This window comes from Macaca mulatta, chromosome 8 (genome assembly GCF_049350105.2).
Source record: "Macaca mulatta isolate MMU2019108-1 chromosome 8, T2T-MMU8v2.0, whole genome shotgun sequence".
NCBI classification, from domain to species: Eukaryota; Metazoa; Chordata; class Mammalia; order Primates; family Cercopithecidae; genus Macaca; species Macaca mulatta.
The window spans coordinates 130,649,669-130,666,568 of record NC_133413.1 but is presented as its reverse complement, the minus strand read 5'-3'; the positions used below and the strand labels follow the sequence as shown (position 1 = coordinate 130,666,568).

Here is a 16,900-nt window from a genome sequence, read left to right as displayed (position 1 = left end):
CTTTCATATTAAGATAGTATTACTTTTAATTTTACTGGTTTTGTTCAACTTCATTTTTGTTTCATTGTTGTATATTGAAAGCACATGGACTTACACCAATTTTTATTGCATGTTTCCTTTAAATTAGATTATGATACAAATAATGTAAGTCAACATTGGGACTCTTGAGAATCCTTCTCCTTCAAAAGGGAATTAACTATTGCCCAAGTATAGAATCACGGATGGAATAAACACCACCACATTCCTTGCTTCTTATTAACATCTCTGTTACGATCATTTACTAGAGTATAATTCAACTAGCACGTGTTTTTGAGCCGTAGAACACTTTCCATTATTATAGATTACAGCTAGAAAACCTAGCTTCTAGTACCCCTGCCTTAAGAATCGTTAACTTGTGGGGACTTATTCACATGCTTAAGTTCTATTTTTTTTTTTTTTTTTTTTTACAAAAGGAGATAATGAAAATTTTTCAGATATTTTGCTTCTTTGGTTGCACTTAAGTGCCCATGTATATAATTAAAGCTTTTTGAAAGAGACCTTGGGCCCACACTTCATGGTCAAACTGTAAAAAATAAAACTAACTGAAAATCAATGAGAAATTAAGGTAAAGTATTTATTCATTTATAAGTCTATGAACAAATAGAATTTGATTTCTACAAATTGAATTTGCATTGAGATATTCTATTAATAGGTCTATTTTAAAGTATTTTGTCACATGAGAAGCCTTTTTATGAATTTTTTTCCTCGTTTGACTTTTTGGCTTTATTTAACACTTAGAGGGAAGTCGTCCTTTATATAACTTTAAAAAATTTGAAGTTTTATAAATTTTAAATCAATTTTTAATGAACCTCACTTCTTGACTTCTTCTGGTAAGGAAATAAAGCTTAACCTTCACCTAAGACTTACAAAGTATTCTTTGGAATGAGAATTACAAGTTCATGCCTAAAACGTGGGCTAAAATGACGATGTTTCTTTTAACACTCATGAAATCTCAAATGCTTTTCATCTCTCATACAATTTTTTTTTTTTACTATTTTGCAATACACTGTCCATAACCAAGAAAATAAACATGCCAAGAGGAATTTGATGATTAAACAATGTTCAGTCCTAAGAGCTGCTCATGGGACCACTTTGAGCCATGAACTAATAAATCTCCACCTGTATCTCATGTGCTTTTCAGATACCTTTTCTTCTGGTAGTACAGCCCTACTAAACAGGAAAAAAAGTAAGTGTGTGTGTGTGTGTGTGTGTGTGTGTGTGTGTGTGTGTGTGTGTGTGTTTAGCAACTGTTCTTACGCAATTATGTGGTATGCAATTACGATATTCAAAACCACAGAAAGTAGCAAAGTTGCATAAATTAGATTGATTTGACCGCATTCTAGGCCATGAGACAAGAGCCAAGAAAATTGCTTTGCAGCATCCCTTCTCTCACTTTAAAAGGGCAGTAAGGGCCTGGTTAGGAAGCAAAGTATTTTTCTACACCACCTAGCAAATGCTCTGCTCATCCTGCAGTGTAGGTGCTGCACTGCTTAACACCATAGGTCAGCGGGTTTATTCAAATACAAAGGAAGCAGTAGATGTTGGTAACTGTCCACCCCAGTGATCACCACAGATAAATGTTTCTGAGAAGCAAATGTTACAGAACATAGTTCTACCATAAGTGATGAGTTATTAAAATAATGACAAGTAAACTTAGGTTTTATAAAATTTTTCCACAGGGTACCTGTTATGATGACAGTGATGGGTTGTATTTGTATATATGTAAAAGTATCAGTGCAATCAGTTGTCTCTGTCTGCACATTTTAAGATGATTCGGCGGATTGTGCTTTCATCTGCACTGGTAGATAGCTCGTTGTACCAGCTAGACCAGCAATCTTTTCTACACCGCACCTAATGTAGCAAATGAGCAACTGTCCATTTGGTAACACCGTATCCTTAACTACAATTTTCCTCAAAGAGGAAAGTGGCCCCCTTATTTTCTGGAGTGCCTGATCAAAAAAAAAAAAATGCACATTTCAGGGTCCTCTCTCAGATCTACCAAATCCCAATCTCTGGGTATTGCTAACAATCACAAAGGTTAATTCTCACTCCAGTTGAAATTTGAGATCTAAAGCCCTATGGAATTTTTCTTAAATGGCTTTGTTCAATAGCAAACAGAATAAAGAATATATGCATACACAGCATTACTGACCTTGTGAAAGCTTCCATAAAAAATTTTCCTAATTTCAGGTCCTTCGAAAGTAACAGTCTGAAAATCCCCACTCTGGTCATAGTTGAAATATGTTAGAGTTTTCCCACCATCTATTTAAAGAAAAATAAAAATATTTTAGAAATAATTAAAGTAGGTGAATTTTTTTTCTAAAATTCAACACCAAACAAAATAATGCATCTATTGTTTTGAAACTGTATTTAGAATGATGTAATGGGTAAGGAAGTGATCTACAGTCCCCAGGTTGCTGCGGACTCATAGTTGGTTACATGAACTGATTTAGCCACGTGGTGATGACAGTGAGGCAAAGACTTCCACACATACTCTTCCTCTGTACTTCTTTGCCCAGACTCTCATCCCCATCACTCTCTTGGAAGAAATTGTCCAAGGGGCTGGGAGTAGAGGCAGACAAAGCTGCTTTAAGTTTATCAAATCTTAAAGAATAGAAACCAGGCCCTTTGTCTTTTTAACCCACCACAGCAACCAACTTTCCTAGGATGTGCAAATTATGCCACCCAAGATATTTCATTTATTATGAACAAACAAGCAAAAAATTTTCTAATCTTAAATTCTTCCTATTACAACGAATATTTTATTATTTAAAAAATAGGAATATTTTTCTAATTCATTCCTATGCTACAAATTAATTTCTCTGTTTTCAAAAGGAGCAAGCTAGTCTTAATCATTTTGAGAAAATTCTTCATTTTCAAGTCCCGGGTATATATGGAGTTAGTAACATATATCTTTTCAATCTACAGCTTTTCCTTAGTTTTAATATCAATGCAAAATGCTTCCACAGTATCATATTTAGTTGTTGATTAGTTTCCATGTACTGAAAAATCCTTTTACAAATACTAGTCGGAAATAAGCTTAATACTTTCCTTATCTGAATGTTTGACCTAGCACCGAGTAATAGTCTCCAAATTTTGGTTCCTAGGTTCACTGGAATCCTAAACTAAAACTAGATATAGAAAACTCAGTGATATTAACCAAAAACTTGATCTGCTTAAGTGATCATCATATACAACATCCAAGAGCATGAGGTTAAGAAGCTTCTTTCATTGGTTCTTCCTCAACTTTCCAACCTCCAAATATTGGCATTTCCCAGCCTCCAGACCTATTCTCTGCTCTTTCTAGACTCATTTTCTAGATGATCCCACCCAGTCTCATGGCTTATATAGCAAAGACACACAACTTTCAAATGTATATCTCCATCCCAGAATTGTTTCTAAATATGCTGCTGTCAATCTGACATCCACTCTGGGATATCAAATATGCATCTCACATTTATCATATCTATGTCCAAAAAATGAACTGTGATCCCACCCTTCCCATTGACCCTCCAAGGACCTTGCTCTTTCTGTAGTTTTTCCTCTCCCAGTAAAAATTGCTTTTCTCTCTTCTCCTTCCTCACTAGTGCATGCCAGGTCTAGTGTTGGCACAAAATAGGAATTCAAGAAATATTTGTTGAAAGAATGAGAAAATAAATGGATAAATCAACTGCTATATAATTCATTGTTTAGTATTTACACATCACATAAGATTAGCGAGTTACTCTGTAATATACACAAACAGGCGAAATGGCGTGCCACATACATTACTCATACATTTATGTGCGAATGTGATCTCAATAAATATACTTACTGTCTAAAATAACCCCAACCAATGGGTCAGAATTTTTATTTAAAATCTCCCAAAGAGCAAAGGGCTCCTGTGGAGTGTCAGGAAGAATCCGGAATAGAAAACTGATTGTGTAGTCGGAGGGCAATCCTTCCGGATGCATGTACCTGAACATACAAAGAAAATCATGTCTCATTGTATCCTTCCTCAAAAAAATTACTCTTTTGATTATAAAGCAAATACATTTTCATTACACAAGATTTGGAAAAACAGAAAAGACCACCATTAACACCAACTAGATCACTGTTGTAGTCATCTAATTTAGTAAAGAATGTGTGCATTTGTCCAATTTATATCAGTTTGTCCCTTTCTTTTCTTAGCACCATTTATTAGCCATTTTCCATTTCCTTAAATATTTTTAAGAGCATGATATTTTCATGGCTGCACAATCTTCTCCTGTTTGGCTATTTTATCACTCACCTAATCAGTCGCTTCTCACTGAACATTTTAGTAGTGTCAAAGGTTTTCATACAATAAACAATGTTGATCTATTATCCTTTTGTAAAACATAACTTATGACATTATCACTTTCTACTACATGTTGTAGTCAATTACATTCCCATCTGTGTTGCACTATCCAGATCCACCTTCAAAAATTCAGGGTACATTACCCCTGGTCCTGGGAGTATTGTCTGCAGACAGATTTCAGACACCAATCCCCTTCCAGAAATTTTCTTGGCTGAAAAAGGATGCCTCTCCCAAGGTCATGCCACCTTATTAGGAAACCTCTTTTCAATGACTGGTCATTGAGGAAGTATAAGGACCTGAACCCCTGAACCCAATGGGAGACAGCTCTGAGAGGCCATACCATTTTCAGAACTCCTCTGGATGGGTGGAGGTTTTACTGAGATTCTTCACAGCTTGACTTCTCCCTCTTGGCCTATCCTGCGTCCTGCTGTTCCCTTCCATGAGGGAACACCCTCACCGACTTCCCACATACTAATCTCTGCTGGAAAATCTGCTTCCTGAAGAGCCCAACCTAAAATATCACCTTGTCTCTCTTTCTAACAACTAATGTTAGTTTTACTCATTTACTTTTTAAATCTTCCTCCAAGCAAAAAAATACAGCCCTTTACATGTAGTAGGAACTCCATAATAGTTATTAAATGAATAAATAAATGTGCAAATTTAGTATGCACTTGAAAAATGAAAGTTTGGTTTGCATAGATAAAAATATTCATTTATTTATACATTCATTAATTCATTTGTCCATTCAATAAGTATTTTTTGAATGCCAACTATATGCCGGACATTGTAACAGACATTTAAGATGCATCAGCAAATAAACTGACAAAGGTCCTGTGATGGTAAATTTTAGGTTTCAACTTGACTGGATTAAGGAATATCTAGAAACCTGGTAAAGCATTATTTTGGAGTATATCTGTGAGGGTGTTTTCAGAGGAGATTAGCGTGCGAGTCTGAGTGAACTAGGTGGCGGAGATCCACCCTCAATGTGGACAGACACCATATAATTTGCTGGGGATCCAGAGATAAAAACAAGAATAAGGCAAATGTGTCTATAAAGTAGCTAAGTAATACGATTTTTACATATACCTGACTACTACTCTTCAGCTTTCTAGAGTTGCTGTTGTGACTGTCTCAAAGATAAAAACCATTTGAACCATATAGCACTATCATGAAATGGTTCAGGGTCTGGGCACTGGAGCTTGATTGCTGGATATAAATTTCAACATTGCCATTTAACTATGCGAGCTCACTCAAGCCATTTAGCTTCTTTGTGTTTCTGATTCATTATCTGTAAAATTTAGGTAATAATGAAATCTACTTTCATGAGGTGTTTGGAGATTTGAGTGAGTTGGTGTACATAAGCATTTAGAAAGATGGCTGGTAGTAGTGCTCATAAGTATCAACTTTTTTTTTTTTTTTTTTAAGACAGCGTCTTGCTCTTTCACCAAGGCTGAGGTGCAGTGGCGTGATCATGGCACACTGTAGCTTCAACCTCCTGGGCTCAAGCAATCCTCCCACCTCAGTCTCCAGAGTAGCTGGGACTACAGGTGCACACCACAATGCCCAGCTAATTTTTTTTATTTTTATTTTTTTGTAGAGACTCTCATTTTGTTGCCCAGGCTGCTCTCAAACTTTTGGCCTCAAGTGATCCTCCACCTTGGCCTCCCAAAGTGTTAGGATTACAGGAATGAGCCACAGCACTCAGCAATCATTTTTATACGTTGTCACAGATCAGCAGATGTTAAAGTTCAATCCGCATTATGTGTGAGTCTGGTGTTTTTAAACAAAGAAAGGTAAATATCATCTACCCTAAACATTGTAGAAAATCCTAGCAGGGACTATTACACCATATTTCAAGTTGACATCATTTTCACAGTGAGATATAATAAACATATGATCGACTTTAAAATCTTGCAATGGAAACATACCTGGTTGGCTGGGAAACCAGGGCATCTTTATGGAGTTGGTAACATGGAAACACATTGAAAGTACCAGGCTCCATAGAAACCCCTTTCACTGATGAAAAATCTTTTTCAACCAAACCAAACATTTCCATCATTTTAAATCCTAAAAAAAAAAAAATGTAAAAAAAGAATAAACATAGGGAATATGGCACTTTAGAATTTTAAATTTTAATATTTTTCTATTAAGGATTTAAAAACAAAAATAGAAACCTCATCTCCAAATGAGAGGCATGTAATATATTTGTGTTTGAAAAGACTGTGATAATGCATACCTGCAAGATCAATGCCATCCTTGTGTACCATTGGACAGGCTGGAAAACCAAACAAACAAAATAAAACTCTAATTCGGATATTTCACAAACATACTCTTTCCCAGTCCTGAGAACAGGAAACTAATATAATCTTTCCAGAAGCTGATTGTGGAGAGAATCCAAATCAGATGTGACTATGGATTTCTGTGGTTTCGTAAAGATTGAAATGTGCTAAGGTTCCTTATTACAACTAAAGGGTCACAGCTTCCTTCTCTCCTGGGTTCATTAAAATCAATGGTTATTACCTGAGAGCATGTATTGGGACACATCTCCCTCATAATGTGTTGCCCAGATGAGAATTCTTAATACATTTTACATCTTAACACATTCTTAATACATTGAAAATTATTTACTGCATCTGTTTAAGCACAGTTGCTTTTAAACATAGACTCTCATCTGATTAGGGAAGGTTTTTATCAATCTAAACTCTAAACAGAGGAGGGGAGGTTTACTTCCATATGCTCAAGGCCATAAAACTTAATGTCTATATAACAAGCAGCACTGGAAGTCAATATGCTTTTCTCAGATCAAGATGGGACTCATTATTTAACCAGTATCAAATATTTCAGCCGTTAAGCAACATGAGTAAGTGCAAATTCCAAAGAACTAACTTGCTGATGCGGTTTCGCAGACAAAAGTAATTAACTCGTCTTCGATTTTCTTAAAGGCGTCAAAGTCATCCACAAAGAAGACATGGCGTGCGCTGGGCTTACTGCCAATGCTAACCAACTCCGAGTAATCTGCATCGGCCACACCAATTGCAAAAATGCTATAGCCTGTGGCAGACAGAGAACAGATTTCTGATTACTTTAAATTGTACAAAACACAAATAATGTAATATAAGACACGTCCAACTGTTTAAAATATGTTTATTTAGGAAGTCCCATGGGGGTGGATAATCCATTCTTTACAGTTCATCAGAGTTCTGCATGTATATATTTCATTATGTGATAATGATTCCATCATCCCCTAAAGAGATTTTCCATTTTAAAGAAACCCAAGAAGACCAAGGCCCCAATGTGTGCTTGAGATGAAATAGTTTGCATTTGAGTAATATCTCTATGGTTGCATATTTTTAAAAGTTACTTTAACATTTATGGTATGAAATATACTTGAAACAGAGACACTGAGCTTATCTCAGTTTTTTTACAGAAGTAGAAACTGAGACATTGATAGGCCTAGCAACCTAAGGTGGGTCACCATTCAATGCTTGGCAAGTAAATAGAACTACTATTTGCCATAACTTATGTAATGTAATCTTCACAGCGGTCCTGTGAGAATCTCCATTTTACAGAATAAGAGGCTGAGGAATTTCTGTAATAAGGTTCCTTCCCTGTATACACACACACACACACACACACACACACACACATATATATATATTCAATCAATATATTTTCTTTTTAAAAAAAATTTACTTTAAGTTCTGGGATACATGTGCAGAACGTGCAGGTTTGTTACATAGGTGTACATGTGCCATGGTGGTTTACTGCACCTATCAACCTGTCATCTAGGTTTTAAGCCCTGCATGCATTAGGTATTTGTCCTAATGCTCTCCCTCCCTTGCCCCCCACCCCCGATAGGCCCCAGTGTGTGATGTTCCCTTCCCTGTATCCATGTGTTCTCATTGTTCAACTCCCACTTATAAGTGAGAACACATGGTGTTTGGTTTTCTGTTCCTGTTTTAGTTTTCTGAGGATGATGGTTTCCAGCTTCATCCATGTCCCTGCAAAGGACATGAACTCATTCTTTATCATGGCTGCAGAGTATTCCATGGTTTATATGTGCCACATTTTCTTTATCTAGTCTATCATTGATAGGCATTTGGGTATGATTAAGAGGCTGAGTTGTTTCTGTAATAAGGTTCTTTCCTTTGTCCTTTTCTTACAGTACTCAGTTGCTGGAGTTCCTTATAAAGGGCATCCTGGATGTAGCAAAAGAGTTAGAGAAAATAACCTATTTTCTCTAACAAAACAGTACAATTACAGATTTGTATACCAGAAAGTATTTTAAAAATTACACTGTCTAGTTCATACGAAGAAATATTTTAAAACATTTAAGTAATGCTGATATAGCCTATACATTTGTATTTAGAAAATAACAATTCTAACATTACATTTGGTAGCCACTATTGTTTATGTATCTTACCATCTAATTGCATCTCCCTGGAGATTTTGTTCACATCATCTTGTGATCTTCCATCAGTTATAACCACAATAACCTTTGGGATGCCCCTTCTTGTACCTGCCTCTGCTGTGAACAAGGAATCTCGAACATACTTAATTGCTTTTCCTGAAACAAAGAAAGGCAACAGTTTGATCTCACTCTCTCCCATTTTTGTTTTTCTGGGGAGGAAAGGGTGGGAACAAAGTTCCTAAATTAAGGAAAGAAAATCTTTTTAAAAAGTACTATGCCTTAAAACAAAAGGTCACTTCAGTAGTTACTAATAATGAATTACTTTGAGCCTTAGCTGGGCTTCTTTTGGTCATACCTGTTTTTGTATTTCCTCCTTTGTATGAAATGTGTTTAATTGCATCAAGAAGAGTCTCTTTGGTTTTGTAAGCATTTAGTTTAAATTCTGTTCTGGGGTCATCAGTGAACTGAACCATTGCAACCTGGAGAGAGAAGGTGTATTCATTTTTACACATATGTAGACTTCCACTGGGTCAGTAGTTTTAATTTCTTCATTATCTCATTACAAAATCTCCTTGGATTAAAATTTCTTTCATACAAGTTACATGCCAAATTTGAAGACAAATTAAATACGTCTTTTCTTTTTTAAAAATTTTATTTTAGATTCAGAGGGTACATTGTGCAGGTTTGTTACATGGGTAAATGGCATGTCAGTGAGATGTGGTATACAAATGAATCTGTCCCCCAGGTAGTGAGCATAGTACTCAATAGGTAGTTTTTCAACCTTCAGCCTCCTTCTTTCTTCCCCCTACTAGTAGCCCCTAGTGTCTATTGTTCCCATCTTTATGCCCACGTGTACTCAATGTTTATCTCCCACTTATAAGTGAGAGCATGCAGTATTTGGTTTCCTGTTTCTCTGTTAATTTGCACAAGATAATGGTTTCCAGCAGCACCTGTCTTGCTGCAAAGAACATGATTTTGTTCTTTTTTTATGGCTGCATAGTATTTCTTGCTGTATGTTCACCACATTTTCTTTATCCAGTCCACCACTGATGGGCATTCCATGTTTGTTATTGTGAATAGTGCTGCAATGAACACAGGAGTGCATGTGTCTCTAAGTACTTTCAGGAAGTAGTTTTCAAAAAATCTTTTCAAGCATGTAGGATTTTTGCCACCTCATTTGACAGTTTAAAAATGGCAGCGTAAGCTCGGTAACTTGACAAATGTCCGAGAATCAGAGTTAGACTCTTTACAAAGATTTCCTTATGAAGCAAACCTATGAAGTAATTACTACTATTCTACTCACTCTACACTTGAGGAAACTGAGCTGCAAAAGACCAGTTACTTGCACATCACAAGAGTGGTCACTGGCAGAGTCAACAATTGAAGTTAGGTCTATTTTATATCAAAATGTATGTTCTTAACCACTACTATACAAAACTTTCTGGCTTCAGTTCTTACAACTTGCTTTTATTCCTGTGGAACTTTTGGACCATTTTTAATTAATTGTTTTTAATTTGTTTTTCAGAATCATGTGTAAGAAGTAAAGATAGCATCTTTAGAGTGCTTTCTTTGTTTAAGTGAGCCTTAAGCTGCTACCAGTTTATCAGTCTACTGGACATGTCACCATTTTTATAAAGTCTCCTCCAATTCAAAGGAAATTTCCTTCTTTCTGACGTGCCTCAGCATGTTATCTATTCTCCTCTTTTTTAATAACCTATTTTTATTTTTTTATTATACTTAAGGTCTAGGGTACACGTGCACAATGTGCAGGTTTGTTACATATGTATACATGTGCCATGTTGGTGTGCCACACCCATTAACTTGTCATTTACATTAGGTATATCTCCTAATGCTATCCCTCCCCTTTACTCCCACCACACAGCCATAAAAAAGGATGAGTTCATGTCCTTTGTAGGGACATGGATGAAGCTGGAAATCATCATTCTGAGCAAACTATCGCAAGGACAGAAAACCAAACACCACATGTTCTCATTCTAGGTGGGAATCAAACAATGAGAACACTTGGACACAGGGTGGGGAACCTATTTTTATTTTCAATACTTTTGGGGTACAAGGGTATTTGGTTACATGGTTGAATTGTATAGTGGTGAGGTTTGAGATTTTAGTGCACCCATCACCCAAGTAGTGTACATTCTATCCAGTATGTAGTTTTTTATCCTTCACTCACCTTCCACCCTCCCCACTCTGAGTCTCTAAGTCCATCATACCACCCTGTGTTCCTTTGTGTAGCTATAGCTTAGCTCTCGTGGTATTTGATTTTCCATTCCTGAATTACTTCACTTAGAATAATGGCCTCCATGCAAGCTGCTGCAAAGTACATTACTTTGTTCTTTTTTATGACTGAGTAGTATTCCATGGTGTGTGTGTGTGTGTGTGTGTGTGTGTGTATGTGTGTACATATTACATTTTCTTTACCTACTAATTGGATGACGGGCACTGAAGTTGGTTCTATATCTTTGCATTTGTGAATTGTGCTAAAATAAACATATGTTTCCTGGTATCTTTTGACATAATGACTTCTTTTCCTTTGGGTAGACAGCCATTACTGGGATTGCTGGAACCAAAGGTAAATCTACTTTTAGTTCTTTAAGAAATCTCCATACTGTTTTCCACAGAGGTTGTACTAAATTACATGCCCACCAGCAGTGTATAAGTATTCCCTTTTCACCACATCCACACCAACATCTATTGTTTTTTGACTTATAATAATGGCCATTCTTACAGGGACAAGGTGGTATCTCATTGTGGTTTTAATCTGCATTTCCATGATGATTAGTGATGTTGAGCATTTTTTCATATGTTTGTGGGCCATTTGTATATCTTCTTTTGAGAAATGTTTATTCATGCCATTTTCCCATTTTTTTTTTTTGATGAGATATTTGGTTTTTTTCTTGCTGATTTGTGTGAGTTTCCTATAGATTCTGGATATTAGTTCTTTGTCAGATGCATAGTTTGCAAACATTTTCTCCCATTCTTGGGTTTGCTGTTTACTCTGATGATTATTTCTTTAGCTGTTCAGAAGGTTTTAGTTTAATTAGGTACCATTTATTTATTTTTGTTTTTGTTGAATTTGCTTTTGGAGTCTTAGTCATATATTCCTTGCCTAGACCAATGTCCAGAAGAGTTTTTCCCAGGTTATCTTCTAGAATTTTTATCATTTCAGGTCTTAGATTTACGACTTTGATCCATCTTGAGTTGATTTTTGTATAAGGTGAGAGGTTGGGATCCAGTTTCATTCTACATGTGGCTATCCAGTTTTCCCAGTGCCATTTATTAAATAGGGTGTCATTTCTCCAATTTACGTTTTTGAATGTTTTGTCCAAGATCAGTTGGTTGTATGTATTTGACTTTATTTCTGGGTTCTCTGCTCTGTTCCATTAGTTTATGTGCTTACTTTTGTAACAGTATCATGCTGTTTTGGTAACTATGGCCTTGTAGTGTACTTTGAAGTCAGGTAATGTGATGCCTCCAGATTTTTTTCTTTTTGGTTAGGAGTGCTTTGGCTATTTGGGCTCTTTTGGGGTTCCATATGAATTTCAGGATTGTTTTTTCTAATTCTGTGAAAAACAATGTTGGTATTTTTATAGGAATTGCATTGAATCTGTAGATTGCTTTGGGAAGCATGGTCATTTTCATAAGAATTCTTTCAATCCATGAACATGGGATGCTTCCATTTGTTTGTGTCATCTCTGATTTCTCTTAGTAGTGTTTTGTGATTCTCATTGAAGAGAATTTCCATCTCTTTAGTTAAGTATAACATATTTCTAGGTATGTCAATTTTTTTTTTTTTTTGCAGCTATTGTAAAAGCTATTGTGTTCTTGATTTGATCCTCAGGACTTATCTCTTATCTGAGAATTGATCGTTGGTGTATAGCAGTGCTACTGATTTGTATACATTGATTTGTAACCTAAGAGTTTACTGAATTTGTTTATCAAATCTAGGAGTCTTTTGGAGAAGTCTTTAAGTTCTCTAGGTATATGATCATATCATTGGCACACAGCAATAATTTAACTTTTTCTTTTCCAGTTTGGATGCCCTTTATTATTTTCTCTTGCCTGATTGCTCTGGCTAGGACTTCTAGTACTATCTTGAATAGAAGTGGTGAAAATGATTACCTTTGTCTTGTTCCTGTTCTCAGAAGGAATGCTATAAACTTTTTTCCATTCAGTATAATTTTGGCTGTGGGGTTGTTATATATGGCTTTTATTATTTTGAGGTATGTCCCTTCTCTTCCTAGTTTGTTGAAAGTATTTATCATAAAGGGATGCTGGATTTTATTGAATGTTTTCTGCATCTATGAGATGAACATATGGTTTTTGTTATTAATTCTGCTTATGTGATGTATTACATTTATTGACTTGTGCATGTTAAACCCTCTCTGTGTCCCTGGGATGATATTCACTTGATCACAGCGTATTATCTTCTTGATGTGTTGCTGGATTTGTTTAGCTAGTATTTTGTTGATTATTTTTGCATCTATGTTCACCAGGGATATTGGCATATTTTCTTTTTCATTATGTCCTCTACTGGTTTTTGTATCAGGTAATACTGGCTTCACAGAATGACATAGGGAGAATTCCCCTTCTAATCTTTTAGAATATTAGGTTGGTGCAAAAGTAATTGTGGTTTGCACCAATCTAATAGTTTCCATAGAATTGGTATCAATTCTTCTTTGAATGTCTGGTAGAATTTATCTGTGAATCCATCTGGCCCTGGGCCTTTTTTTTTTTTTTGGGAAATGTTTTTAAATTACTGATGCAATCTCACTGCTTATTACTGGTCTGCTCGGGGCTTATTCTTGATTTAATCTAGGAGGGTTGCTGTTTTCCAGGAATTCATCCATTTCGTTCAGATTTTGTAGTTTCTATGTATAGAGGTGTTCGTAATAGTCTTGAATAATCTTTTGTATTTCTGTGGTGTTGGTTGTAATGTCTCTATTTTCATTTCTAATTGAGACTATTTAAATCTTCTCTCTTTTTTCTTGGTTAATCCAGCTAATGGTCTATCAATTTTATCTTTTCAAAGAATTTTTTGTTTCATTGATCTTTTTTATTGCTTTTTGTTTCAATTTAATTTAGTTCTGCTCCGATTTTTGTTATTTCTTTTCTTCTGCTAGCGTTGGCTTTGGTTTGTTCTTGTTGAACCAGTTCCTTGAGGTGTGACATTAGGTTGCCAATTTGTGCTTTTTCCGACTTTTTTATGTGGGCATTGAGTGCTATTTATTTTCCTCTTAGAACTTCTTTTACTGTATGTCAGAGGTTTTGACAACTTGTGTAAGTATATCTTTCATTCCAAAGAATTTTTTAATTTCCTTCTTAATTTTATTATTAACCCCAAAATCATTCAGGAGCAAATTGTTTAATTTCCATGTATTTGTATACTTTTGAGGATTCCTGTTGGAGCTGATTTCTAGTTTTATTCCCTTGTGATCTGAGAAGATGCCTGATATGACTTTGATTTTTAAAAATTTATTGAGACTTGTTTTGTGGCCTATCATGGTCCAGCTTGGAAAATATTCCATATGCTGATGTGAAGAATGTATATTCTGCAGTTCTTGTATAGAATGTTCTGTAAATACGTGTTAGGTCCATTTGTTCTAGAGTGTAGTTTGAGTCCATTGTTTCTTTGTTGACTCTCTGTCTTGACTATCTGTCTAGTACTGCTAGTGGAGTGTTAAAATTTCCCACTATTATTGTGTTGTTGTCTTACTTCTTAGGTCTCGTAGTAATTGTTTTCTGAATCTGGGAGCTCCAGAGTTAAGTGCATATAAATGTAGGATTGTAATATCTTCTTGTTGGATCAATCCTTTTATCATTATATAATGACTTTCTTTGTCTTTTTATTTTACTATTGTTGCTTTAAAGTCTGTTTTATCTGACATAATAATTGCTACTCCTGCTTGCTTTGGGTTTCCATTTGCGTGGAATATCTTCTTTTACCCCTTTACCTTGAGTTTACACAAATATTTACATGTTAGGTGAGTCTCTTAAAGACAGCAGATATTTGGTTTATGATTTTGTATCCATTCTTCTAATCTGTATCTTTTAAGTGGAGTACTTAGGCTATTTACATTTAACATTGATATTGAGATGTGAGGTATGGTCCCAGTCACCATGTTGTTACCTAAGTACTTTGTTTTCTTCATTGTGTTATTGTTTTATAGTCCCAATGAGTTTTATGCTTTCAAGAGGTTACATTCTGATGTATATCAAACTTTTGTTTCCAAATTTAGAACTTTTTTTAGCATTTCTTATAGGGCTGGTCTGGTAGTGGCAAATTCTCTCACCATTTGTTTGCTTGAAAATGACTTTATTTTTCCTCCATTTATGAAACTTAGTTTTGCTGGATTCAGAATTCTTGGCTGACAGTTATTTTGTTTGAGGAGGCTAAAAATAGGACCCTAATCTTTTCTGTCTTGTATGCTTTCTGCAAAGTATCCATTATCCTCTTACGATACTTCTTGTGCCCAAATTTTCTTAGCCATTCTTTCACAATATATTCCAAATCCATTTGTTTCAGTGTACCTCATTGCTACCACCCTAGTCCAGGCCACCATGATCACTCTGCTGGACCATGAGAGCACCTTCCTGACTGGTCTATCTGCTTCCACTCTTATCCGTATTAGTAATTCACATGCCACAAAGCAGTTGAGGTAATCTTTTTTTCTGAAACACATCAGATCTTGGCTCTCCTTAAAACCTTCCAGTGACTTCCAGTTGCATTTATGATGATACTGAACTCCTTTGATGGTCCACAAGACTCAAGATGATCTGGCTTTTGCCTGCTTCTTCCACTTGTTCTATCCTCACACTCTCACCTACTATATTCTAGCCACAAGTTTTGGTGTATGAAGTTTCAAAACTCATTCTCATCTTGGGTCCTCTATACTTATCATTTTCTCTGTCTGGAAACTCCATTCTCAGATCTTCAAGTCTGCATCATTCACATCTCAGTTCAAAAGGCACCTCCTCAAAGAGGTTTGGTGACCATACAATTTAAAATAACTGTCACACACAATTTAGAGTAATCCCCTGACATCTTTAAATCACATCACTCTGTTTTCATAACATACATCCCTACCTTGTGAATCTATTTGCTTGCCTGTTTATATCTGTTTCTGTCCCTTTTCTCTTGTTTTTTAACTTTTCTTTTAGGTTTAGGGGTACATGTGCAGGTTTGTTAGAGAGATAAATTGCAAGTCGTGGGATTTGAGGCACAGATTATTTTATCATCCAGATATTCAGCATGTTACCTGACAGGTAGTTTTTCAATCCCCACTCTCCTCCTACCCTCCACCCACAAGTAGGCCCTGGTGTTTGTTCTTCCCTTCCTTGTGTCCATAAATACTTGATGTTTAGCTCCCACTTATAAATGGGAACATGCAGTATTTGGTTTTCTGTTTATGTATTAGTTTGCTTAGGATGCCTCTAGCTTCATCCATGTTGCAGCAAAGGACATGATCTCATTCTTTTCCATAGTTGCATAATATTCCATGATGTATATGTACCACATTTTCTTTATCCAGTCTACTATTGATGGGCATTTAGGTTGATATCATGTCTGCTATTGTGAATAGTGCTGCAATGAACATACTTGTGCATGCATGTGTCTTTATAGTAGAATGATTTATATTCCTTTGGGTATATATTCAACAGTGGGATTCCGGGTTTGGGAATTCTGTTTTAAGTTCTTTGAGAAACTGTCAAAGTGCTTTCTCCAATGGCTGAATTAATTTACATATCTGCCAACGATGTATAAGTGTTCCCTTTTCTCCACAATCTTGCCAGCATCTGTTGTATTTTGCCTTTTTAATAACAGCCATTCTGACCAGTATGTCTTCTGTCCTTACTTTTAAGAATACGAGCCCCACAAAATTAGAGACATTGATTGACATTCATTATGACAGTATAGTACATGGCCATAACAAATCCTTGATACATATTTGTTAAATGAATGAGTTAGTTTCATGTTCCACATGATCTATAGTAAGGTGTTCCTTTCAAGATTTTAAAGTCCTTAAGGGCAGGGAAAATATTGTGTGTATCATTAAAAGAGACATTCTACCCTAGTATATAATCCCCTGACATGGACTTTCTACCTTGTTTTAGTT

The 16,900-nt window shown here is 35.7% G+C and overlaps 1 protein-coding gene across 4 annotated transcripts in view; it reads right to left on the bottom strand.

Moving 5' to 3' along the window:
* COL14A1 (collagen type XIV alpha 1 chain) overlaps positions 1 to 16,900 on the bottom strand; it is a 245,313-nt gene that overhangs the window by 86,829 nt on the left and 141,584 nt on the right. For all 4 annotated transcript variants that reach the window (XM_015145926.3, XM_015145924.3, XM_077943973.1 and 1 more), the window contains exons 27-33: positions 9,124 to 9,247; positions 8,781 to 8,924; positions 7,244 to 7,408; positions 6,594 to 6,632; positions 6,286 to 6,424; positions 3,854 to 3,996; positions 2,192 to 2,301 (exon numbers count right to left, since the gene is read on the bottom strand). In XM_015145926.3, coding sequence (XP_015001412.3) covers positions 2,192 to 2,301; positions 3,854 to 3,996; positions 6,286 to 6,424; positions 6,594 to 6,632; positions 7,244 to 7,408; positions 8,781 to 8,924; positions 9,124 to 9,247 — 864 coding nt within the window. The remainder of the gene's footprint in view (positions 1 to 2,191; positions 2,302 to 3,853; positions 3,997 to 6,285; positions 6,425 to 6,593; positions 6,633 to 7,243; positions 7,409 to 8,780; positions 8,925 to 9,123; positions 9,248 to 16,900) is intronic.